We start from the raw sequence: 26,637 nt of genomic DNA, 5'->3' as shown, positions 1-26,637 counted from the left end.
TAGCAAAATTGTAGTTATGAAGTAGCAATGATGTAGCATGAATTCTAATTCTTATTAATAATAAAAACTGAGAGTCAGATACTGGGTGTTAATGCTGAAGATCAGAGAAGCAGAGTGCCAGCCACTAGAGAGTTTTTACTTCTACCAGTGCACAAACCGAGGGGCAATCCTGTCCTCAGACTGCATCTCCAGACTGTATCTGTCTCCACTAAACCTTCAGACTGCAGTGCTCTTGACTCCTCCCTCTTTATAGTCCTGTCTAGTCCTATCTACCTCCCTAGTGCTGGGATTAAAGGTGTGAGCCCCCACTCCCTGGGTTCTAGTGGTTTAGCTTTGCACTACGATCTTCAGACAAGCTCTGTTTGTTAAAACACAAACAAAATAACCGTACACAGTGAAATATGGTTTGGGGTCACCACAGCGTAAGGAACTACATTAAAGGGTCCCAGCTTTAAGAAGGTGGAGAGCCACTGCTCTAGAGCACCACCACCAATAGTGGTAAAACAATCTACATGAAAATCTAGCATACAAATGATAGAGATTGCTAACTGCATTGCAATTTAAAGATATTTATAAATATAAAGATGATATGCAAAGGTTCCATACTGCAATGCTATCCAAGCACAGTGGCTGTGAAAGAACTGGCCAACCTTCACGACCTGTGAACATGTAAGTTATCAGGATAAAGCTGCAGGCAATGTTTGTACTAACTTAACTGCTATTCACGGATCCCTTCAGTGCTTAATGCTATGTTGGTGTGCAGAATTGATGCAATGCCCTTCAGAATGCCATGCACTGAGCCAGCTATATAGCTAACTGACTTCTATTCCTAGTAAGTGAATATTCTCTGCCCATAACTTGCTGTGAGCATCTCTTTAAATTAGGTATTATCTTATTTTCCCAACTAATTCCTGTCCAAGTTACATACCTTGCACCTAAAGAGTTAGAGCTTTTGGCGGGAGTTTGTGTGGCTGTGCTTCATTTAGAGGTAGTTATTTAGATGTATTTCACAATGGGGTGATGCATACATTTTATCATAAAAACCAACACAAAATTAAAATTCCCATTGTGAACTCTAAGGATATCTTACCCTTGACCAGGTGTGGAGAACTGAGGGCAGGCCACGGATCTCTTAGTTTACACTAGTGCATGAGAACTATTTTTGGTCTCCTCATTAGTAGAATTTCTGTTTTCACATTTAGCTAATTTTTTAGGTCTTAAGACAAACTTCTGTGGTGTCGTTTTATTTGTATTTTTATTTTTATTTTTTTATTTTTTTTATTTTATTTATTTATTTATTTATTTATTTATTTTATTTTTTTTTTATTTTTTTATTTTTTTTTTATTTTTTTTTATTTGTATTTTTAAAAATAAAGCTTGGAAAAGTAAAACAGCCACACTGTCCAGTGTTACTGACTATGCAGCAAATGACACATACTTTAATCCCAGTAGTTACAATGACACACACCTTTAATCCCAGTAGCCACACTAGTTTACCATAGAAACCAAACAGTCGTGGTGCATACCCTTAATCCCAGAATTAGAGATGATTATAAAATGGGAGGAGACAGCTCTCAGTCACAGTCTCATTCTGAGACTTCCTGGAGGCAGAATCACTATTTTCGGACTGAGGTTAAGGTCAGAGCCAGTGACTGACTGCTTTCCTTTTCTGGTCTTCAGGTTGAACCCTAATACCTGTCTCTGAGTTTTTATTAATCATGCTCCCACTCCTCTATCTATATGTGGAAACCTCAGTATATAGACATACCTTTCTTCATATCTGCGTCCACCGTAGCTTCTCTGCACTTTTCCTGGTGGAAAGCATCATAAACCCAACAGTTGGATGTATCTTCAGGAGAGAAAACTGTGCTTAGCTTTCAGATGTGTGGAAAATGTGGTCATAGGGGGCTGGAGAGATGGCTCAGTGGTTAGAGCACTGCCTGCTCTTCCAAAGGTCCTGAGTTCGAGTCCCGGCAACCGCATGGTGGCTCACAACCATCTGTAATGAGGTCTGGTGCCCTCTTCTGGCCTGCAGGCATACACACAGACATAACATTGTATACATAATAAATAAATAAATATAAAAAAAGAAAATGTGGTCATAGAGGTCACCCACCTTATTTTGTGTCCACCGCAGATGGAAGTGACAGGGAAGCTCCTTGGGCCTGACACAGAGGTACAGTGCACATAGTACCCCAGCTGGAGCAGGAGATTTTGTGTTACCTTGATGATTCCCATAATTTTTACTTTAGCCAGTGCACAGTTTGGGTTAGAAAACCCAATTAAATCATTTTACACAGTAAACTAATAAAACAGTCTTACTTTTTCCCACTCTGTATTTTTCTTGCAGCTATGTGGGGTACTCATCTTCTGATGGAAATGAGCACTTTAGTATACAATGCACTCAGAAGCTCACCCACGTTAGGTTTCACTAAGAGCACATATAACTGAATGTGGTTTTCCTCGGTTGCATTCTTTTTGGGAAAATTTTCCTTAGATTTTGAAATTAGGAAAGCATTGAAATTCCTAAGATTTACCAGTATTAAGCATTAAGTGCCTTTCCATGTTTTCTTCTGCATTCCCTTGTTTAAGTGTGATGAATGCATGTCTATCAATATGTCCGTCATTTTCTCCAGAAGTGAAGAGCCTGTGTTTCAGGCTTAATCAGGTTTTGTTTTTCTCATAAGGTTGTCTGCTTGCTCCTTCTACCATAAGAAGTAAAACCATGGGCTCCAGATTTCATGTCACAGATTTTGACTTGAATGTCAGGATTATTTATAAATTAGTTAGTGACCTAAATAATTAAATTTTAGCAAATGTGAGAACGATATTGACTTACACAAGTAGTCTAATACTGCTGGTGTATGAATTTCCTACTTTGTAAATCATATGTAGCTCTCCCACAGCCAGCATCACTCTCAATAGTGGAAAACTTCAAAGCTTTTAATTTAAAAGGAGGAGGAGATACTCACGCTCATCCCATAAGCAACTGAGGGCCCCAGGAAGAACAGATTTTTAGAAAGGCAAAGGTGTTGGAAGAAGTGTCTAGGTCAGAATTTCTCGACTAGTGGGTTGTGATTCCTTTGGAAGTTGGACAACTCTTTTTCAGGGGTTGTCTAAGTGTCTACGACCACTGGAAAACACAAATAATTTACTTATGACTCAACACTAGCAAAATCAGTTATGAAGTAGCAATGAAAATAATTTTATGGTTGGGAGTCAACACAGCATGAGGAACTATATTAAAGGGCCACAGCATTAGGAAAGTTGGGAACCACTCATCTATGTCCTAGATGATAACTAGGGTTTGTTTTCAAAGCAACTAGGGAAAGTAAAAACCTTACATTTGCTTTGATAACCTGTCTACCAGTGACTGTTTCAGCTGGACCAGGGTGAGGCTTGGATGTGCTGAAGGAACAAGATCACCTAATTTATAATATATATATATATAATATTTATAATATATATTATATAATTATATATAATTATATATAATTATTATATATAAATATATAATATTTATAATATATATATAATATTTATAATATATATTATATATAAATATATATATATAATTATATATATAATTATATATATAAATATTTATTATATATATATATATATATATATATATATATATATATATATATATATATATAACTTCTTTACTAACTAGAGAATGATGAGAAACCAATAGCTTGTAAGCTCAGTGTGCAGGAAACTGTATGTGCACATGCACACCATGGAAGTGTGAAGCTCTATTCTGTGGACACCTTGACTCAGAACTTTCCAAATTATAGAACTGTTCTACATGTTTCTAGTAGGAACATTATGATGGGAAAGGGGAGACAGGGAAGGAAGGAGTTAACCACCTCTAACTGCACAATCACACGAAGGGCTTGCTCTTCTGCTTGTTTCTGTTCTTCCAAGCCCATGCAGAGAAGGAAATTAAAACAGGAGTTGAAAAGCGTGTGTCCTGGGTGGTTTGTCAGCTGCGCAAGGTCTGGTTGATCAAAGGAGATGGACATAGAAAATCTGCGCATTTTCTTTTTATCTGTTTTTTTTATCTTTAAGAAGACTTTACCACTGACTTAATATATCCCTGTCTTAAGAAACAACTATCTTCTCTTGCTAAGGTTATTTTTATATAGTCTTCTATTACACATTTTGAGTCAGAACATTCATCAAGTTTTCATCAAAAATAAAAATGGCAAGAATTTTTTTGATATGACTTGTACTTTTTCTGTAAAATTCAATGGTAGCACCATCATATTTTTCTCACTAATACATGTGCATTGCATGGCTTTATTAATTTTATAACTTTTTGTGCAGGAGCCTTTGGGCATCTCTGAGGTTCTCTACTAATCAGGTCCTGGAGAACATTTTGATAATAGTCAATATTGACATTATTAGCTTATCCTCAGGCTTTCTTTTTCATTATTTTGGTTAAAACATTTATGACTCATCTGATATAATTACTATATCAAGAATGAATCTATTTGTACTAAGTATATAAAATAATGTGTTCTTTGTGATTATATCTCAGAGAAAACCTTAGCATGTAACCTTCCGTGTCAAAAAGTCAGTACCAAAATAATTGAGTAAGTTATATATTTCTTGGAAAAGTACCATCTTTTCAGTAGGAATTATAGAAATTTTGGAATGTAAAAAATTTATATATTGATAAACGATAGGCAAGCAGTATAGCCTCTGTGCCCTTCTTAATTAAACAAAAGCCTGATTAAGCTTTGTGAGAAATGACTGTATCATTTTAGCTTAATATCTGCTCCCATTTAAGAAGATATAGAAAAAGTTTTCCACTTGAAGTTTTAGTTTTATTTTAAATTTATATTCCTCTAGAGAAAACAGTGCCAGCAGTATGCTGCGTTGAGGAGCCAAGCCTTTCACTTCACAGGGCTTCAGTAGTTGAACGGATGATACTACAACTGAAGATGATAAGTCCACCGTGTAAGGATGTAGTGATTGCTGTTTGAATGAAATTAGAAGGATTTTAATTTTTATGAATATATTCGTTTCAATTATTTCAACCAGAATGAACTATCTATGTTTATTTCTGAGACAGGGTCTCACTGTGGAGCCTAGATGAGCCTTAAACTCCTTGCATAGCCTAAAGTATCCTTAAACTTGGTGCCAATCTTTCTACCTTAACCTCTGCTCCTAGGACTGCAAGCTTGAGCTACCTAATACCCAGTACAATCCCTCTCTCTTTGTAGTAACAGTTCAGGCTGAGTTCAAGCTGGCCTTGAACTCAGATCTTTCCACTTTAGCCTTCAAAGTAGCTACGATTACAGGATTCTACCATATCACCATGGCTGGCTAGGATGAGCTTTTATGAAGAATAAATTAGTTTGCATTTGGAATCATGAAGTACTTTGTAATTTAGTTACTTGATTTATTTAATTCTGCAGCTAACGATCCTGAGAATCAAAGTGTGGAGCAATGACTTATCAAAGGTGAGACATTTGGGTAAAATAAAACCCAGGTCTCACTCTTCATTTCTGGGCCTAGTGCTTTTCACATTATATGTGTAATTTTCTGAAAACCAACCTAGGTGCTTTGGAAGAAAGGGAGGTGGGGGGATGTTAAAGGAAAGGGGTATTAGACTGCACCCCCTTTCTGTGACCACAAGTTTAGGAGTTACAGGTTTCCAGAAGCCATTGTTTAGACATAACGCATCCAGGCTTACTATGGCCAATGCTCAGAGATCTGATATTGTGCTAATAAAATTGTTATTTGCTTTTTAGGAGAGAGTTACTTCTGCACCTCCAATGAACCATTTTGTAATGTTGATCACACCAAAAATGTTAATCCAAACTGGTCTGTGAACATCCAGGGAGGTACAACCCGAGCTTTGGTCATAGCCTCTGCGAAAGCGAAGTGAAAGAAAGCAAGGGCTTCATCAAACCCCCAAGTTAGTGACTGTGATTCAAAGTGGAGGGAAGCCTAGGAAGGCCATGCGGATCCTTCTCAATAAACCATTAAACTTGATTCAGGCGTGGTCAAGAGGCTGTGTACCCTGAATGGAAAGCAGGTAGGTGGCTTCCCACAGCTCGCCATCTTGCCTTCTTTGAGTTTACATGTTAATTATCTTTGCTGGTGTTTGCTGATGTCCTATACGGTCTGGAACTTGCTGTATAGAACAGGCCAAGCTTGAGCTTGGACTCCGCTGCCTTCCCAAATGCTAGGATTAGAGGCATGCAGCATGTCCAGCTATTTATGTGCAGGATTAGAGGCATGCAGCATGTCCAGCTATTTATGTGCAGGATTAGAGGCTTGCAGCATGTCCAGCTCCTTGTGTTCAGGATTAGGGGCTTGCAGCATGTCCAGCTCCTTGTGTGCAGGATTAGAGGCTTGCAGCATGTCCAGCTATTTATGTGCAGGATTAGAGGCTTGCAGCATGTCCAGCTATTTATGTGCAGGATTAGGGGCTTGCAGCATGTCCAGCTCCTTGTGTTCAGGATTAGAGGCATGCAGCATGTCCAGCTCCTTGTGTGCAGGATTAGAGGCTTGCAGCATGTCCAGCTCCTTGTGTGCAGGATTAGAGGCTTGCAGCATGTCCGGCTCCTTGTGTGCAGGATTAGAGGCTTGCAGCATGTCCGGCTCCTTGTGTGCAGGATTAGAGGTGTAGAGCATGTCCAGCTCCTTGTGTGCAGGATTAGAGGCTTGCAGCATGTCCAGCTATTTATGTGCAGGATTAGGGGCTTGCAGCATGTCCAGCTATTTATGTGCAGGATTAGGGGCTTGCAGCATGTCCAGCTCCTTGTGTGCAGGATTAGGGGCTTGCAGCATGTCCAGCTATTTATGTGCAGGATTAGGGGCATGCAGCATGTCCAGCTATTTATGTGCAGGATTAGGGGCTTGCAGCATGTCCAGCTCCTTGTGTTCAGGATTAGAGGCTTGCAGCATGTCCGGCTCCTTGTGTGCAGGATTAGAGGTGTAGAGCATGTCCAGCTCCTTGTGTGCAGGATTAGAGGCTTGCAGCATGTCCAGCTCCTTGTGTTCAGGATTAGGGGCTTGTAGCATGTCCAGCTATTTTTGTGCAGGATTAGAGGCTTGCAGCATGTCCTGCTCCTTGTGTGCAGGATTAGAGGCATGCAGCATGTCCAGCTCCTTGTGTGCAGGATTAGGGGCTTGCAGCATGTCCAGCTACTTGTGTGCAGGATTAGGGGCTTGCAGCATGTCCAGCTACTTGTGTGCAGGATTAGGGGCTTGCAGCATGTCCAGCTCTTTATGTGCAGGATTAGGGGCTTGCAGCATGTCCAGCTACTTGTGTTCAGGATTAGAGGCTTGCAGCATGTCCAGCTATTTATGTGCAGGATTAGAGGCATGCAGCATGTCCAGCTATTTATGTGCAGGATTAGGGGCTTGCAGCATGTCCAGCTACTTGTGTTCAGGATTAGAGGCTTGCAGCATGTCCAGCTATTTATGTGCAGGATTAGGGGCTTGCAGCATGTCCAGCTCCTTGTGTGCAGCATTAGGGGCTTGCAGCATATCCAGCTACTTGTGTGCAGGATTAGAGGTGTAGATCATGTCCAGCTCCTCCTGCTGCTGCAGTTTTATCAACAACAGAATGTCGTGGTCTCCTGGAATTGGTCCTTGAAGATTTACACAAGGACTATATGTGTGAATTAGCCTTTAGCAAGAAAGATGTAAGGGCCTCCCATTTTTTCCAGCTATCTTAGAATTCTCGTACTCCTCATTTTTTAGAAGGAAAGATGTCAATTTCCAAGGAAAAGGATAAGTTGAGTGGTGTCGTGTGCTAAACAGGAAGTTATCCAGAAATAATTATCAATTAGTGTTTAGTGGTTTGTGCCATGGGACAATGGTCTGGACCCTGTCACTTGTATTTTAAATAAATGCTGTTTGACCAGTAACCAGGCAGGAAGTATAGGCAGGGCAACCAGGCAGGAAGTAGAGGTGAAACAACAAGAATTCTGAGAAGAGGGAAGTTTCAGTCTGCAGTCTTCCTCCAGACACAGAGGAAGCCAGACACAGCAAGCAAGATGTGATTGCCTTGTCAAGAAAGGTACCAAGCCACATGGCTAACACAGACAAGTCTTATGGGCTAATATAAGTTATAAGAGTTAATAAGAATCCTGAACTACTAGGCCAGTCCGTTTATAATTAATGTAGGTCTCTATGTGTTTACTTGGAACTAAGTAGATGTGTGACCTGGTAGGACACAAACCTCAGTCAACAGAATGATGTGCCAATGTGGGGCTGACTAAATCCACTTTAAAGCCTTAAAGAGCTTGGGAAGTTATTCTAGATAGAAAAGAATAGAGTTAAACACAGCTGATAGCAGCACTTTCTCAGGTAGGCTCTGCTTGCTAGAGGCAAGCTTCCTGGGGTTGGAGAGATGGCTCAGTGGTTAGAGCATTGCCTGCTCTTCCAAAGGTCCTGAGTTCGAGTCCTAGCAAACACAAGGTGGCTCACAGCCATCTGTAATGGGGTCTGGTGCCCTCTTGTGGCCTGCAGGCATACACACAGACAGAATATTGTATACATAATAAATAAATAAATATTTGACAAAAAAAAAAAAGAGAGGCTTTCTGACTCAGCTTTAGCTGCAAACCTTAAATGGTATTGATGAAAAGCTGACTGCATGCTTTTTGGTGGTGGTAGAGACCTTTAAACACCATACATTTGTGGCAATAAATATGACTCCAGCCAGTACTTCTGCCATGAGGCAAGACTCTCAGAATAAAGCTAAGGAATGGGCTGGAACCAGCAGTCAAAGCCATGGCTTTAATCCTAGCCATATTGCTGTACACGTGTTAAGGGCTGACCACTTGGGATTGGATAACCTATCTGGATGCTCGTTCTTGGGAAAAACTGATTCGCCCTCTGTCAGCCACAGTGAGTTGTGCTTAGCTCTTCTCTCCATCGAGGGGTGGGGCTTTGTCAAATTAAAATTCTAATTACATTAAATTTAAATGAAATTTAAAGTTCTAATTGAATTAAGATCAAATCAAATTAAATTCTAATTACGTTAAATAAAAATTAAATCAAGGTTCTAATGACAATGAAATCAAATCAAAAATTCTAATTACGTTAAATTAATTTTTATTTAGTGGAATTAGAATTTTAATTTCATTTGATTTCTTTTGTAATGAGAATTTTAATTTAAGTTCTAATTACAATAAAATCAAAATCAAAAATTCCACGAGGAGTGCACCCACCCACTGAGACAGTGGAGATGATCTACTGGGAGCTCACCAAGGCCAGCTGGACTGTTACCAGAAAAAGCATGGGATAAAACTGGACTCTCGGAACATGGCGAACAATGAGGGCTGATGAGACGCCAAGGACAATGGCACGCGGTTTTGATCCTATGCAATGTGCTGGCTTGGTGGGAGCCTAGCCAGTCTGGATGTTCACCTTCCTAGATATGGATGGAGGGGGGAGGACCTAGGACGTACCACAGGGCAGGGAACCCTGACAGCTCTTTGGACTGAAAAGGGAGGGGGAGAGGAGTGGGGGGAAGGGGAGAGGGGTGGGAGGAGGGGGAGAAGAGTGAGAGGAGGGGGAGAAGAGTGGGAGGAGGGGGAGGGAAATGGGAGGCTGGTGGGAGGAGGTGGAAATTTGTTTTTTTTTCTTTTCTTTATCCTCCTTTTATCAATAAAAAAATTAAAAAAAAAAAAAAAAAAAAAAAATTCTAATTAAATTAAAATTAAAGTTCTAATTGCATTAAAATCAAATTAAAATTCTAATTACATTAAATAAAAATTACTAAAGTTCTAATTGCATCAAAATGAAATTAAAATTCTGATTACATTAAATTAAAATTAAAGTTTTATCTCCCTCATGCGCATTGGCATGTCGACTGGTGGCATCACTATGCAAGTCTTGTTTAGGTAACTGTATTGTTGAGATTTCACAGGTACAGTTTTTCTGTCATGTGTAGAAGATACTAGCAACAAGTGTCCTGGGTCATCTGGTTCTTCCCATCTTCCTCCTCTTCCATGTTTTTTCTGGGCCTTAGGAGTAGGAGTTACATTGTAGGAAAACCAGTTGGGGCTGAGCACCTGTGGTCACATATTCTCTCCATGTGGACCTGTTGTATATCTCTATAATGTTCTCTACTACAAAAGAAGGGTTTTCTTGTGGAGGGGTTGAGAGTTACGCTTATCTTTGGGTATAAGAGTAAGCATTTAGAGTATTGTTAGAAAGTATATTGATTTTGGCAATTGTTGGTTCTCCCCTAGGGTCTCGAACCTCTCTAGCCATAGATATTGGCTAAGTTTATAGTACTGGGTGTGCATTCCCTCCTATTGAGTAGACCTTAAGTTCTATTAGACAGATGTTGGTCATTCCCGTGATAAAGTGCCCTTGTGTTGTTATTGTACCATGGGGGTATCTTGTCAGAAAGGTATCACTGAGGTTCCTAAGTTTTTTTTTTAAATATTTATTTATATATTTATTATGTATACAATATTCTAATTTTATATTTAATTATTTATGTATTATATACACAATATTCTAATTTTTATATTGATTTATTATGGATACAATATTCTGATTTTTATATTTACTTATGATGTATACGTTATTCTGATTTTTATATTTATTTATTATGTATACGATATTCTGTCCGCGTGCATGTCTGCAGGCCAGCAGATGGCACCAGACCTCATTACAGATGGTTCTGAGCCACATGTGGTTGGTAGGACTCGAACTCAGGACCTTTGGAAGAGCAGGCAATGCTCTAACCACTGAGCCATCTCTCCAGCCCCCAAGGTTCCTAAGTTTTATAGCTGGGTAGGAATGTTGATTTCTCTTTTCCTTTGGCAGCTTGCATAGCATCTTCAGGTACTACTCGAGCTAGGCCTCGGGAAGGAGGCTTGCAGGTCAGTTCCAACTCTATTTCCCCGAGGTCTATGTCTGAAATGTGTAGCATCTTTAACAAAGGCACTGAAACTATATCAATAGCTATGTCAAAATGGAAGAGAATTTTCCAATAATAAAAATATTGGGAAAGTTACAGTAAGTAAGGTTTTTTGGACTGTATAAACACTAAATTTCTGGATGTCAAGCAGCAGTTTTATGTTGAGGTATAGCAACTTAATATTAGGGGATCCTGGAAAAGTGACTAAAAGTTTGTACAGTTTGAAGCACAGACAAATGCAGTCACCTTTAAAATGTGTAAACTCGTGATGAAACATTTGAGTACTGAGACTGTGACTCAGTGTAGAGTATTTGTTTAGTATGGGTGAGACACGGGCTTTGTTCCTGATATCCCCCAACAGTCCTTCGGTCTTCCTTTTGGTGCTTAAATTGATTTTCTTTTACGCGACCCCAGTATGACCCTGGTCTGACCTGTGTGTGACCCCAGTCTGACCTCTGTGTGACCCCAGTCTGACCTCTGTATGACCCCAGTCTGACCTGTGTGACCCCAGTCTGACCCCAGTATGACCCCAGTCTGACCTCTGTGTGACCCCAGTCTGACCTGTGTGACCCCAGTCTGACCTGTGTGACCCCAGTCTGACCTGTGTGTGATCCCAGTCTGACCCCCGTGTGACCCCAGTCTGACCCCCGTGTGACCCCAGTCTGACCTGTGTGACCCCAGTCTGACCTGTGTACCCCAGTCTGACCTGTGTGACCCCAGTCTGACCTGTGTGACCCCAGTCTGACCCGTGTGTGACCCCAGTCTGACCCCCGTGTGACCCCAGTCTGACCTGTGTGACCCCAGTCTGACCTGTGTGACCCCAGTCTGACCTCTGTGTGACCCCAGTCTGTCCATTATTGAGAGAGGAGTGCTTCAGTCTCCTACTCTTACTGTGGTTTCGGGCATAAATTTATTTCTAGTGATGTGGGTGCTTTTATATTACTGAAATTTATATTTGGTATTGATACTTCATCCTGATGATATATTCCTGCTGTGAGTATAAAGTATTTGCTGCTCTTAATATTCTTTCTTAATACTGTATCTTTTGTGTTTTTATTATTATGCGGTGAGGGTTTCTGTTTCAGTCTATTTGGTGTTCTGTATGCTTCTTTTACCTTAATAGGAATATCATTTTTTAGGTTGGGAAAGATTTATTCTCTAATTTTGTTGAATCCTTTTCCTCCATTACAGTTTTCAAGTCTTGAAATCTTTCCATTACCAGTTTGATTGCTTTTTCTTGGTTTCCTTTCCCAGGGATTCTTTGATAGATTTCTCATTTCTTCAGAGTTGTTGTTATTCTTCTCATCCTTTTGTTTGAAGTTGTTTTTTTACATTCTTTTTGATGGTCCCTATATTTTTCATAATTTTATGTTTAAAGTCTATTTCTTGTACTACCTCTGGATTAGGGTGTTCAAATTCTCCTGTTGTATATTCCCTGGCTTCTCATACTATCTTTCAAATTGTTGGAGGTATTCTTACATAAATGCATGCACATTTGTACCAATCCTGTTAGGAGAGTCTTGCCTGCTTGGTATGGTCTTTGCTGCGGCTATCTCTGTGCTTGTGGTTTTTTCTTGGTCTGTCTTCTCTTAGTTTTCTCAGCTCTGGAGTCTCTTATATCTACTCCACCCTGGAGTAGACTGTGGTGATGGACATCAACACATTCCAGATGGATAGGAGTCCTTGGTGGCAAGCTAGGATGGGATAGAGTATTTTTGCATTCATGTTCAATATTGAGATTAGTTTTTTATTCTCTTCCTCGGTTGATTCTTTTTGTTTTTGCGACAATCTTACTGCATAGTCATAAAAAGAGTTTTGGCAATGTTCCTTCTGTTTATATTATGTGCAGCACTTAGAAGAGTAGGGAAGTTGTAATGGAATTCTTCATTAACACCATTTGTCCTGGGATATTTTGTTTGCTTTTTACGGGAGCTTCTTTTTCCTTTAAGAGTATATACATATTGAAATTGTTCACCTAGGCATTATTTAATTGATGTAAATGGTACCCACCCAGAAAAGTGTCCATTTCATTTATGTTTTACAATTCTGTGCAGTACTGGTTTTTTTGGTATGATCTAAGAATTCTGTGGATTTCCGTAGTGTCTGTATCCCTTTTCATTTCTGATTGTGTTGCTTTGGATGTTTATTCTCATCTTTAATAGGTTGCATAGGGGTTTGTCTATCTTTATTATATAAAATAACCTACTTTTTGTCTCATTGATCTGGTGTATTTTTTATTTGTTTCTACTTAAATTATTTCAGGTTGTGGCCAGCGAGGTCTTGATCTGTATCATATTCTTTAAATCCCTTATGAAAAGTGATTTGCTCATATTTTGTTTCTCCAATTCTTATTTTTAACTTGATATGTTTTAGTGATTATAAATTATATGTCCTTAGTATTTTATATTCTACCCAGTATTGCTTTTTGTCCCCTTTTTCCATAAAGTAAATCTTGATGTTAGGTGTGGTGCCTCACACCTGTAATCCCAGGATCAAGATGGTTTCATATAAGATTGAGGCCAGGCCGTGCCATATAGTGAGGTTCAGTCCAGTATGGGATACAGGGTGAGATCATATGTCAGTAGTAAAACTTTTTAACAATAGAAATTCATTTGCCATTTTCTAGTGTTCTTTATTATACAATACACTATAGTTAATTCATGTGCATATGTGTTAAACATTCCTAAAATATCATAATTTTCTTTTAAACATTCACATATATTTTACATTTTGTGCACATGTTTTTATGCATGTGTGTCACAATATACACGTGGAGGTAGCGGGCAAATTTTAGGAGTCAGTTCTCCCTTTTCAGTGTACCAGGGAGGCAAACTCAGGCCATCTTGGTCCCTGCAAACATCTGTAGGCGCTGGGCCATCCTGCCAGGCCCTGTGTGTATTTTAAAGGAAAAAAAGTGGAAATAGGGAACTTGGTATTAAGATGACATTCAAGCCTTCTGATGGTCTTTATTTGCACAAAAGGATGTTGTTGTTTCTGGTATTCTTTTCCTTCAGCCTGAAGAATTTCTGATTGTTTATATTTGTGTATTTCTGCTTTTTCTCGGGACTCTTACTTTTCTTTCTTTCCTAAAATATCTATGTCACCTTCAGGCATGAAGAATGTTTTCAATGGATAAGAGACTGATTTAACTTTTTCTGTCATCACCCTTTAGAGGAAGTTGATATCTTGATGGGGAAGCTCAGCCAATCACTTTTATCTAGGGTGTGGCTGCTTGGGGCCAGGGAAGAAAACCTGGGAATCTGGGTGAGTTTGCTCTCTTTGGCTCTCTTTGCATGGTGTTCTCCAGACCTGTTTTGGACATGGGAAACTTTACCCCAGTCGTGTGAGTTTCCCCGTTTTCAATTATTAAGTTATATCTGTTGTTTTCAACTGGTTTGCTTAATTCTAGCATACTGGTCGAACAGAACACCACTTCCTTCTAGTCTCCAGGTCACTGATTAGAAAGTCACAGGTTTTTGAACAAAACATGTCATGCTTGATATGCGAACACCTCAAGTGTTGCCATCTTTTCAGTATGTGGTCTTGGGATTGCCGGCTATCCATGTATACAAATGAGGCTTTCCTCCTCTCTCACTCGACACACATGAAAAATCAATTCCATGGTTCCTTTAAAGGAAGTCATGGTAGATCAATTCACTTCATACCTGCAGCAGTATTAGAGAAAGCCCAAGAGACGGGAGGGCTTCGATGGCTCTGAGAGGAGAGAATGAACATCAGAGACAGGCATTGGCATAACATGACACAGCAGAATAATGTTGGTCAGCGACCTGTATTCCTAAGAGTGGATTTACACTTTCATTTCGTGGTTATCACCACGGTTTGGGTTTTAGTTTTTGATTCAGTGTTTCGTTATGTCGCCCAGACTAGTCTGGAATGTGCCTTCCTTTGCCTGTGTCTGCCAACAGAGTGGGCCACAGTAGCAGTTTCTGGCGTTGTTCTAAAACACTCCAACACAAAATCAGCTTAGATAAGAAAGGGTTTATTTGGCACAGGCTTCCAAGTCACAGTTCATCACTGGGGAAATCGGGGCAGGAACTCAAGGCAAGAACCTGGAGGAAGGAAGCCTGGAAGGAAGAGTGGACTCCAGCGTCCAAACACCGAGGAGGAGTCGCCGCCAGAGACCACCTCTCACACCATAGCTGAAGCAAAGGCGTGAGGATTTTATTAATTCTGTCATGACAGGGTCCCTCAGCATTCAGGAAGCCGAGAGACCTCGAATAGTGTGCACAGGCTACTTTTAAAGGAGAAGGCCGCAGAATCAAGGGGGGTTGTGAATGGCTCATTCAGAAGGGCTATTACCAATAATTGACTAGAGAGCTGTTGCCAGATCAGGTGAGGTCAGAGGTCATTTTGACCCCGTTTCCCAGGGGACTGAATCAAAACGCACGTATATGGGTACTTGTTCAGGAACTGAGTACCTGCGTGTGTAGCTATAAGGTCCTTAGTTCCCAGGGGAGGAGGGGAAGCACTATGGCACGGAGGCTGAGAGGATTTAGAATAGTCAGAAATGGCTTCAGGATTGTCTTAAAGTCTTACATTAGCTAGTCCCTTCTCTGGCTTGCCCATAGGCTCGTGCTTCGCTGGTACTTTTATCTAACCTAGAGCCTCCTCCCTAGGAATGGTATTGCCTACAGCGGACCGGGACCTCTTTTGTGAATTAATAATCAGGGAAACCACACACACATGTGTCCAAAGACCAACCTCTTCATCTGATGTAGGCAGTTTCTCATTAGAGGCTTCCCTCTCAGTTGACACTGTGGTAGGTCGACATTAACACAAGGACAGCCACCATGTCTGTGAGGCTTCCATTTCTGGAGGGAGCTTTTATAAAATGAACAATATACAACATGAAGAACTTGATGTTCTCTGCAACCTTGATGGAGGTGATGTACTTCAGAAAAGAACTTCTCATGGTCTTCCCAAAGGTGACTCCATTGAGATAAAGACAGTAGGGAAGGATGCAACACACTAACGTTTCATTTTACCCTAGAAGTATAAATGATTCCTCAACACAAATATATGTCTTACAAAAAGCCATGGGAACCACTGCTGTATGAATTAGTGTCTTCGTGGGAGACACTAATGGACAATGGTAAAGAGTAATGGTAAAAGATAAGGATATCTGAATAAACCATGGATTTAGTAATTAGGAATGCCTTGATTGGCTCAACAATTGTGACACATCCACTCAAAATCGTAACAAAAGAATCAACCAGGTTCAGGGCATTTGGGAATATTCTGTCTTATTTTTGCAACTTTTTCGTAAAATAAATCTCTAAAATTAAAAAAAAATTCTTCAAAGCAAGTGGCCTTAATGGTGGTTTGGGGCTCTTAATGCAGGGTATGTGTCACGCTGAAGATTATGGATGGCCCATATATGAGATTTAAGGGTGTCTGGTTTATCCCCCACTTGGGAATATGCTGTATTAGTTTTAAATTGTAATCACTATGGTCAAAATCAAATTGAAAGGCTTTATTTAAGTTTCCAGTTTTAGTCCATCATGTAAGGAAATCAAGGAAGGAATCTCGAAGCAGAAATCAAAGCAGAGGTGTAGCAGAATCATAAAAACCCAGAGGCAGGTATTGGGGTCCAAGCTGAAGATCAGAAATACAAAGCAGCCAACCACCTCTACCAAGTCTTCAGACTCAAGGTGATGATCCTGTCTCCACAAATTATCAGACTCCACACTCCTGAGTTCCTGTCTCTCCCCCTTTATATTCCTCTCTCTGCTCTTCATATTGCTCCTGTCTCCCCTTCTCCAGTACTGGGATTAAACATGTGTGATTCCCAAACACTGATATCTGTTTCTGGATCAATCTTGTATAGCCCAGAATAGCCTTGAACTCAGAGACTTGCCTGCCTCTGCCTCCTGAGCACTGGGATTAAAGTTTTGCTCCCCCCACCACCACCACGGTCCTGTATAGCTGAGGAGTGTGGCTGCTTTGCCCGCTTATTTTCAGGCAAGCTTTATTCATTTTAACACAAATATACCAGTATACAGAGGCCATGGCAGGAATGCTGCTTACAGGCTTGCTTTCCACGACTTACTGAGCTTCCTTGTTACACACCCTACCACCACCGGCCTGCTGATGGTTCTTTATACAAGGGCATTTAACCTGGAGTGGGAGTTATTAGACTCTCACCGAAGTATTTCCTTGTCATCTGTGTGTGATTCTGACCCAGTTACTTGTGTTTCTGTAGCCTCTGGAGACACTGGAGTACTGAGAGTGTGAACGGTCGACTGACGGGCAGGCACTTCCATCTATCTGGCTACAGAGAAGGAATCTTTCCTTGCTGCAGTCAGACTTTCTGTGGTGTCGCTGCTTTGCTCCTGTAAGTAACTCCTCATCTGTTAGCTGTAAGTTTTAAACTCTTTGGCTCACCAACTTGGGTTTTGGTGGAATAATACCTTGGTCTTTTGGAGCCCTAGCTGATTTGGAAAACACTTAGAACTCAGGATCAAAGTCAAAGTTTTCAGAATACACCCCCGCCCCCACCTTTTTTAAAAAATATAAATCCACTTTTTAAAAACCACATTTCTAACTGATTATTTTGTATCCCAATTAAAACTTCATCCTAGGATTTGAGGGGAAAGCTCAATTAACAAGGTGCTTGATTTGCAATCCCCAGAATCTACATAAAACTCCAGTTGTGGAATCCCAGCACAAAACTGTGGATACGTAATGTTCCTGGGGTTTACTGCTCAGACAGCTTACCCTATTTTGTGAGCTTCAGGCCAATGAAAGACTCTGTCTCAGAAAAAAAGTGGACAAGACACGAGAAAACACACTCAAACCTGTATATAGGCATCAACCTCAAATGTGCAGAGACACGCGTGACTGTGCACAGACACACGTACACACACACATTTGATCATCTGGTGTGGAGGTTCTCCTTCCTGGACACATCAGGAAATCATACTAGGAGCTTACATACCACACACACCACTACAACCTCACAATACCCCCCCACCCACACACACACACACAAACACACAGAGCGAGGGAGAGAGAGTGAGTGAATTTTGGATCTTATGCTCAAATGCTAATTTGATTTGCCTGAAAGGAGGTTCAGGTATCAGTGCTAAGAAATCAGGTGATACTACCCTATCTAATTCAGGTATCAGTGCTAAGAAATCAGGTGATACTACCCTATTTAATTCCTGTCTCCTGACCCTACTTCCAGTTACCTCACTGGTTTTTCTTATGAAGCAGAGAGGATCTCTGTTTTTCTCTGGTCTTGACCTTAGCAGCACTCTTTCTTCCTTTCTTCTTTTTGTCTGTCTTTCCTTCATGCATTTCTTCATTTGATCCTTCTTCTTTTCGAAAGGGAAGAATTCCAATAGGATGCAGTAGTTGGTCAAGTACTCAAGAGTGTAAGCAGAGCAATCAAAGAGGCAAGTAATATAGCCAATTCGAGGAGCTGAAGACTATGGAATGAGAGTTTGTGCAGGGAGGGTGATCTGTGTATGAGATGGGATTCTTGGTGTTGCCAGTCCGAACTCAGTGACCTTAAATGGAAGGGTCCTTTAACTCTTTTGGGTTTAATGGTGAATCACTAAAAATTTGTGGTCACTGCAGTATTGGCACTGGGGTATTACATTTATTTGGGCTTCCAAGAGAGATCGTTGAGATTTAGTTATGGGAAAGCTCCTTTTGACTCGAACCCTTCGCACAAATGCCTTCTATAATTATGTGGCAAATACATGATGGCTTCAGGATATAGTACAGCTCGGTAAAGGATTCATGCCATGTGTGTTGAAAGAGGACCAATGACTCATAAGATGTAGATCATACTGTAATTTATATATTGTGGAAGAAGTTATTGGCATTTTTAAGTGATTTTAATGTTGGTTGTTCACCAAAGCCAGGGTGTTTTTTAGAAACAGCACGGATGAACACATATTGTTTGTTCTCTGTTTGGCTTCACACTCAGAAGCATTGAACTCATTTTGAGGACTGAACGAGTTTTTGAGGAGCTGAAGGCAATAGAATGAGAGTTTGTGCAGGGATTGTCATCTGTGTATGAGATGGGATTCTTGGTGTTGCCAGTCCGAATTCAGTGACCTTAAATGGAAGGGTCCCTTAACTTTTCTAGGTTTAATGGCCAATCACTAAAATTTGGGGTCAGTGCAATATTGGCCCTTGGGTATTACACTCAGAGGCATTGTACTCATTCTGAGGACTGAACGAGTTTTTGAGGAGCTGAAGGCAATAGAATGAGAGTTTGTGCAGGGAGTGTGATCTGGGTATCAGTTGCCAGTCCGAACTCAGTGACCTTGGATGGGTCCCTTAACATTTCTTGCTTTAATGGCCAATCACTAAAATTTGGGGTAACTTCAATACTGGCACTTGGGTATTAGAGTTATTTGTGCTTCCTAGGGAGATCAGTGAGATTTAGTTATGGAAAAGCTACCTTTGTATCAAACTCTTCTTACAAATGCCTTTTATGAGTATATGGCTAATACTTGCAGGCTTTAGGATATGGTACAGCTCGGTAGAGTAATCATACCATGTTTTGTGCTGAAAGAGGACCAGTGACTCAGAAGAATGGATCATACTGTGAGTGATATATTGTGGAGAACTTTATTGCCATTTTATGTGATTTTAATGGTGGGTGTGCACCAAAGCCAGGGTGTTGATTAGAAACAGCACGGCTGAACACATATCTTTTGTTCTCTGTTTGGCTTCACACTCTGACACATCGAACTCATTTTGAAGACTGAATGAGTTTTTGAGGAGCTGAAGACTATGGAATGAGAGTTTGTGCAGGGAGGGTGATCTGGGTATCAGATGGGATTCTTGGTTTTGCCAGTCTGAACTCAGTGACCTTAAATGGAAGGGTCCCTTAACTCTTCTTGCTTTTATGGGCGGAGGGCGAACAGTGTCACACATAGACAGACCAACACACTCCCACAGTATTCCCTTACCTTGACTGAAACTGGTGACCTCCTCTGAGATCCGCCTGCTTCTGCCTCCCGAATGCTGGGATTTAAAGTGTGCATCACTACCACCTGGCTTCTAATTGCTCTATATAAGAAACAGCTGAAGTCACTTATCAGGGGTGAAAGCTGAAGAAAAAACACAAAACCAAACAAAACATCACTACACTGAAGCTCCCTGTGCTGGTGGGGTGGAGGGAAGTTCATCTATTCCCGCGGAACTGAGGCATTGGGTCTTTTGACATGGTGGTGTCTATATGTCTAAAATACACATGCAAGGCTCCCTCGGTTCCCCCTTCCCCAAACCCAAAACAAGAACCAAACGCCATTAGCATTAGTAAATATCTAGTTGGTGCACTTCAGAACAGCCCCTAAAGGACTCCAGAAACCGCATGGGTGGTGATTTGGGACCAGCACGGAAACATCATTGTGAATGATGCACAGGACTCCGTACCTCACTCTCTCTGTCCTTCGAACTTCATTTAAATGGAAGACCCCACATTCGAATGCCTAATCCAGAAGTCTCTTAGCTCTGCTATCTGGAACTGCCTGGCCTTGAACTCAAAGAGATACACCTGCGTCTGCCTCCTGAGTGCTGGGATTAAAGGCCTGCGCCACCACCACCCTGTTCTCTCTTGGGTACTAATCGCAGCTGGGGTCCGGGGGAGGGGCCTGGGTTCTCCCCGCGGCGTGTCCACACGTGTGGGCGCCCCGCCCCCACACCCCTCGTCGCGGAGGGATGGCCGCGCCACTCCCCGGGGCTCTGGACTACGTCTCCCATGATTCCCTGCGGCGGCCATTTTGCCTGTAGTCCGTGAATGTGCAGAATGCAAAGGGAACTCGATTTCCCATGATGCCCGGGCCCCTGTGGCAAAATAAAAAATGCCGAAATATTAACAGAACAGTGGATAAACAGCGGAGAAAGCACCACCTGTGACCTGCAACCGCCGCTGGAGCTGGTACGGGGCGCGGAGGGGGCGGAGGGTGAACAGGGTCACACGGTGCTGAGGGAGGGCGCGGGGCGGCAGCGGAGAGGCCCAGAGGGAGGAGCATACCATGCCAGTGTCAAAACCCCATTAAGTCCTGTTGTGCCATAAAGGTGTACTTAGGGCGTGGCTAGAGGTGGGGCATCACTAGGGCTGAGCGGGGGCCCACCTGCGAGCAAGGCCCTTGTGCTCGAGCCAGGTGTCCCAATTAGCCGACTTATTTTTGCTGGAAGGGCAAGCTGTTTGAAAGCATGGTCCTCCAGTGAGGCGCGGGGTGGAGCTCAGCGCAGCACTTGTGCTGTCCCCGTGTTTGGGATCCCACTGTACCTTCTGAGCATGGCTGTGGTTCTGACTTGCTCCAGGTTGGCTTTTCTGATTTCACTTATGGCAGAAGTCACTCGAAATCAAGAGGGGCGATCCAGCATAGCAGGTATCAACCTTGGCTTCATCTTGGACCATACTGGACACTTTTTAAAGTATAGGTGACTGGCCCCACCCACCCCTTAGATATTATGATGTGCATGGTTGGGGTGTGACTTGGGCGTTAAGGTTTTGAAAGTTCCCCAGATGATTTCAGTGTGTAGACAAAATGGAAAAGTGGCCGTGCTTAAAGAATTTTCCACATTTGGTCCACAACGGGGTGAATCAAGATGAATCTCACCTGCCTTCTCCCTGAAGAGGATAACTAGGGTCGAGGGAAGCGACAGCAGAGGCCTATTAGAAATTAGTAATCCTGGCACAACAACTCAGAAGGACCACTTGGTAATATGTTGGGTCATTCTTGAGTTTCTGCAATATTTATTAGTTTTTAGGAAGGGACGGGTGGTTGGTAGTTATGCTACCTCTCAGACATCTTTCGTAATGCAAAAGTGCATTCCATGTAGCCATAACAACAAGAGGGAGGAAACTGATCTCTGAACTAGGTGGTTTTCTTATTTCAGCATAAACTTATATTCTAAAGTCATTTTCTCGATGTCACAGTTGATGAAACCTAAGCAGCATGCATGCCAGGGTTACTGATTTCTAACAGGCCTCAGTTGATGCTTTCTCTTTTACAGTTTCCCTCCAAAGGAAATAAGGTAGCTATTCTGAGGAGTCCTCAAAGTGCCCGAGTTTCTCCATTACTTTTAGCAAATGGTACCCTTGCTCTGTCTACAGGACAACATAATTAAAATTGTCTTCTATATAATTTAGCAGTAGAAGGGACTACCTCACACTTTGTCTTAGAAGTGAGATTTGGTTTTAAAGACTAAAAGAAACCTGTATGTGTGCCAGTAAAATGAAGAAAACATCGTTGAGAGATAAGGTCTCATTACATAGCTTCGGCTGTCTTGGTACTCACTACGTAAACCAGGCTGGCCTTGAACTCACAGACATCTGCCTGTCTCCAGTTTCCTGAAAACTGATCCTGATAGTTTTTGTCTGATCCCCATGTCAGAGCACCAGCACAGTGAAAGGCTCAACACGGTTGTGCAAGCACGTGTATCACTGAGGTTCCTAAGTTTTATAGCTGGGTAGGAATGTTGATTTCTCTTTTCCTTTGGCAGTTTGCATAGCATCTTCAGGTACTACTAGAGCTAGTCCTTGGGAAGGAGGCTTGCAGGTCAGTTCCAACTCTATTTCCCTGAGGTCTATGTCTGAAATGTGTAGTATCTTTAACAAAGGCACTGAAACTATATCAATAGCTATGTCAAAATGGAAAAGAATTTTCCAATAATAAAAATAGTGGGAAAGTTACAGTAAGTAAGGTTTTTTGGACTGTATAAACACTAAATTTCTGGATGTCAAGCAGCAGTTTTATGTTGAGGTATAGCAACTTAATATTAGGGGATCCTGGAAAAGTGACTAAAAGTTTGTACAGTTGAAGCACAGACAAATGCAGTCACCTTTAAAATGTGTAAACTCGTGATGAAACATTTGAGTACTGAGACTGTGACTCAGTGTAGAGTATTTGTTTAGTATGGGTGAGACACGGGCTTTGTTCCTGATATCCCCCAACAGTCCTTCGGTCTTCCTTTTGGTGCTTAAATTGATTTTCTTTTAGGAAGAGAAATTTCTGTTGCACGAATAATAAAAACCTAGAGATAGATATTGGGTTCAAGTTGAAGATCAGAAAAGCAAAGCAGTCAAGCAACTAGAGAGATCTTATCTCTACCAACTCTCAGACGAACAAAAAATATTCTACTCTCTGCCCAGTCATATTGCTCCTGTCTTCACCTCTCTCCATTAAAGGTGTGTGATTCCCAAAAGCTGGGATTAAAGGTGTGAACCATCACCACCTGGATCTGTTTGTGGATTGATTTTGTGTAGCCCAGGGTAGCCTTGAACTCAAAGAGATCCATCTAACTCTGTCTTCTGAGTCCTGGGATTAAAGGTATGTGCCACCACTCCCTGGCCTGTAGGGCTGACTAGGGTGGCTGCTTTGCCTTCTGATCTCCAGTAAAACTTTATTTATTAGAACACAAATACTATAACACTAAAAATGTCCAATGTTTTTGAGGATGCAGTGATCAAAAGAGATAAAAGTGTACAATTTATTAGCTTTGAAAAGCAGTATGCAATTTTTTGTAACTCTCTCAAAGGTCTTAGTGCTTGAACTCATAAATTCATTTTAGAAATTTGTCTAAAATAGCCAGAAAAACAAACATAAGAAACTGTGTATAGGGGCTGGAGGGATGGCTCAGAGGTTAAGAGTACTGATTGCTCTTCCAGAGGTCCTGAGTTCAATTCCCAGCAACCACATGGTGGCTCACAACCATCTGTAATGAGATCTGGTGCCCTCTTCTGGTTTGCAGCATATATGTAGGAAAAACACTGTATACATAATAAATAAATTCTAACAAAAAAAAAACTGTGCATAGCAAGTTTAAGCCCAGCATGGAATCATGAAAATGGATCGCTACCAGTTAAATACCGAATGTGAAAACATTCCATTTCTTCCTTCATACTGGACATTTCCATCTGTGTTTGGGGAAATCTAACAGTTGAGGAAAAGGCTAAGGGAAAGAAACAATGAGTGAGATCTGTGTGTTGTATTTTTTATTTTGCTCACAAGGATAGGAAAGACAACTTAAAAAGTAATGCAGCAGAAACAGTAGACTGGGGGCACAGAGGTGAGGGGGAGGGAATGAGAGGAGAGGAAGGAGGGGAAACTGCAGTCGGGCTGTAAAATAAATAAATAAAAGTAATTCAGAGGTTGTCATTACCATCAGAAACCAAATGTTTGCTGTTGTTATCATTCTGCATCATCCTGAAGTTAAACAGTCTGAAAGTGATCTTTGAAACCTTGGAAGATGGCTATAGAATGCTACAGGGATTACTCTGGTCACTTGTTGGTTAGTTGGTTTTTCTTCAGAGATAGGGTCTTACTGTGTGGCCCACGTTGGCTCGGACTTGATGCATTCACTTGCCTCCGCCTCCTAAGTTCTGTGATTGTAGACCTTCCCTACCCAGATATTTACATCTCCTGTTAGGTCTTATTAACGTACATGTTTTTCATGTGCAAAGAAAGTGATGTTTTCAAGCTTTGACATGATCCATTGTTTTTGAAAAAAAAAGTATAGATTTGACTTTTGTATACACAATTTTTGGATCCTACATTCTTGGCACCCAGGCCATTCTTGAGGAGCTGTGGTTATCTTTGTGATTTAAAATTTTGGTTTCACTTGCTATTTTTTGTTTGGTGTATGGTTTAAGGAGAAATAGAACAGTATCTCTAGCCTTAAAATGACAAGGAGTTGGGGCTAGAGGAGTGGTCAGCAGTTAAGAGCACTGGCTGCTCTTCCAGGGGTCCTGGGTTCGAGTCCCGGCCACCACATGGTGGCTCACAACCATCTGTAGTGGGAACGGGTGCCCTCTTCTTTCGTGCAGGCACACATGCAAATAGAAGCACTCACACACGTAAATAATTCTTCTAAAAATAGCAAGAAATTGGGCTATGTTTAAGATTAATGAAAACCTTAGTTAGGCAGTGTTCATTTTTACTTTATTTTTCCATAAAATTTCTTTATTCTCTGGATTGGTTAAACTAACTACTTGCTGCTGATGTTTTTTTTTTCTTTTGTACTTTTGAGACACGATTTCAATGTATCCTTGACTGTTCTGAAATTCTCTATGTTGACAAGGCTGGCCTTGAACTCAAAGAGATCTGCCTGCCTCTGCCTCTCAAGTGCTGAGATTAAAGGTGTGTGCCACTATGCCCATGCCCATGTCTAACTGCTTTAAGATTCTTTATAGTGTGTGCATGTGTGTGTATGGTGTGTGTGGTTTAGTGTGGTATGTGTGGTGTAGTATGGTGTGTGTCATGTGTATGTATGTGTGTGTGGTGTATTGTGATGTGTGTGTGTGTGGTGTGTGTATGTGTGTGTGGTTTAGTGTGGTACGTGTGGTGTAGTATGGTGTGTGTCATGTGTATGTATGTGTGTGTGGTGTATTGTGATGTGTGTAGGTATGTGTGTGTGGTGTAGTGTGTAGATGTGTGTGATGTGGATGGTGTGTATATGTATGTGTGGTACATGTGATGTAGTGTGGTATAGTGTGGAGTGTGTGATGTGTGTATGTATGTGGTTTAGTTGTATATATGTATGTGTGTGGTGTGTGTATGTATGTGTGGTGTGTGTGTGATGTGTGTGGTGTGTGTATGTGTGTGGTGTAGTGTATGTGTGATGTGTGTGGTGTGTGTATGTGTGTGGTGTAGTGTATGTGTGATGTGTGTGTGGTGTGTGATGTATGTGGTGCGTATGTGTGTGGTGTAGTGTGTAGGTGTGTGTGTGGATGGTGTGTATGTATGTGTGTGGTGTGTGTATGTATGTGTGGTGTGTGTGTGATGTGTGTGGTGTGTGTATGTGTGTGGTGTAATGTATGTGTGATGTGTGTGGTGTGTGTATGTGTGTGGTGTGTGTGTGATGTGTGTGTGGTGTGTGATGTGTGTGGTGTGTATGTGTTTGGTGTAGTGTGTAGGTGTGTGTGTGTGGATGGTGTGTATGTATGTGTGTGGTGTGTGATGTGTGTGTGATGTGTGTGTGTGATGTGTGTGGTGTGTGTATGTGTGTGGTGTAGTGTATGTGTGATGTGTGTGGTGTGTGTATGTGTGTGGTGTAGTGTGTGTGTGTGATGTGTATGTGTGTGGTGTATTGTGATGTGTGTGTGTGGTGTGTGTGGTGTATTGTGATGTGTGTGTGTGGTGTGTGTGTGGTGTAGTGTGTGTGTGTGATGTGTGTGTGTGTGGTGTAGTGTGTAGTGTATATGTGTGTGTGGTTTAGTGTGTGTGTGCATGTGTGTGTATGTGTGTGTGGTGTATTGTGATGTGTGTGTGTATGGTGTGTGTGGTTTAGTGTGGTATGTGTGGTGTAGTATGGTGTGTGTCATGTGTGTGTATGTGTGTGTGGTGTATTGTGATGTGTGTAGGTATGTGTGTGTGGTGTAGTGTGTGTGGTGTGGATGGTGTGTATATGTATGTGTGTGGTACGTGTGATGTAGTGTGGTATAGTGTGGAGTGTGTGATGTGTATATGTATGTGGTTTAGTGTGATGTGTATTGTGTAGAAATGTATGTGTGTGGTGTAGTGTGTGCGATGTGTTTGGTGTGTGTATGTGTGTGGTGTAGTGTGTGTATGATGTGTGTATGTATATGTGTTTGGTGTAGTATGGTGTGTGTAGTGTGTTTGTATCGTGTGTGTATGTGTTGGTGTAGTGTGTAGTGTGTTTGATAAAATGTGTGTATTTTTATGACAGATTTCCTTTGAAGAGAAATGAGAAAGAAACTTAGACATATTAGTGAA

The 26,637-nt window shown here is 41.3% G+C and overlaps 1 protein-coding gene across 12 annotated transcripts in view; it reads left to right on the top strand.

Moving 5' to 3' along the window:
• The window catches only part of LOC142842305 (serine/threonine-protein kinase DCLK2-like), a 220,459-nt gene that overhangs the window by 127,073 nt on the left and 66,749 nt on the right, over nt 1-26,637 (top strand). For 8 of the 12 annotated variants that reach the window (XR_012909287.1, XR_012909285.1, XR_012909283.1 and 5 more), the window contains 2 exons: nt 5,766-6,052; nt 17,133-17,264. Coding sequence is in view for 7 of the 12 variants with exons in the window: in XM_075959117.1 (XP_075815232.1) it covers nt 5,766-5,902 (137 nt within the window). In the remaining 5 variants the exon portion in view is untranslated. The other 4 variants (XR_012909284.1, XR_012909286.1, XM_075959121.1 and 1 more) reach the window with 3 other exon arrangements.

This window comes from Microtus pennsylvanicus, unplaced genomic scaffold (genome assembly GCF_037038515.1).
Source record: "Microtus pennsylvanicus isolate mMicPen1 unplaced genomic scaffold, mMicPen1.hap1 Scaffold_51, whole genome shotgun sequence".
Classification (NCBI taxonomy): domain Eukaryota; kingdom Metazoa; phylum Chordata; class Mammalia; order Rodentia; family Cricetidae; genus Microtus; species Microtus pennsylvanicus.
This window is presented reverse-complemented; position numbering and strand designations above follow the sequence as displayed.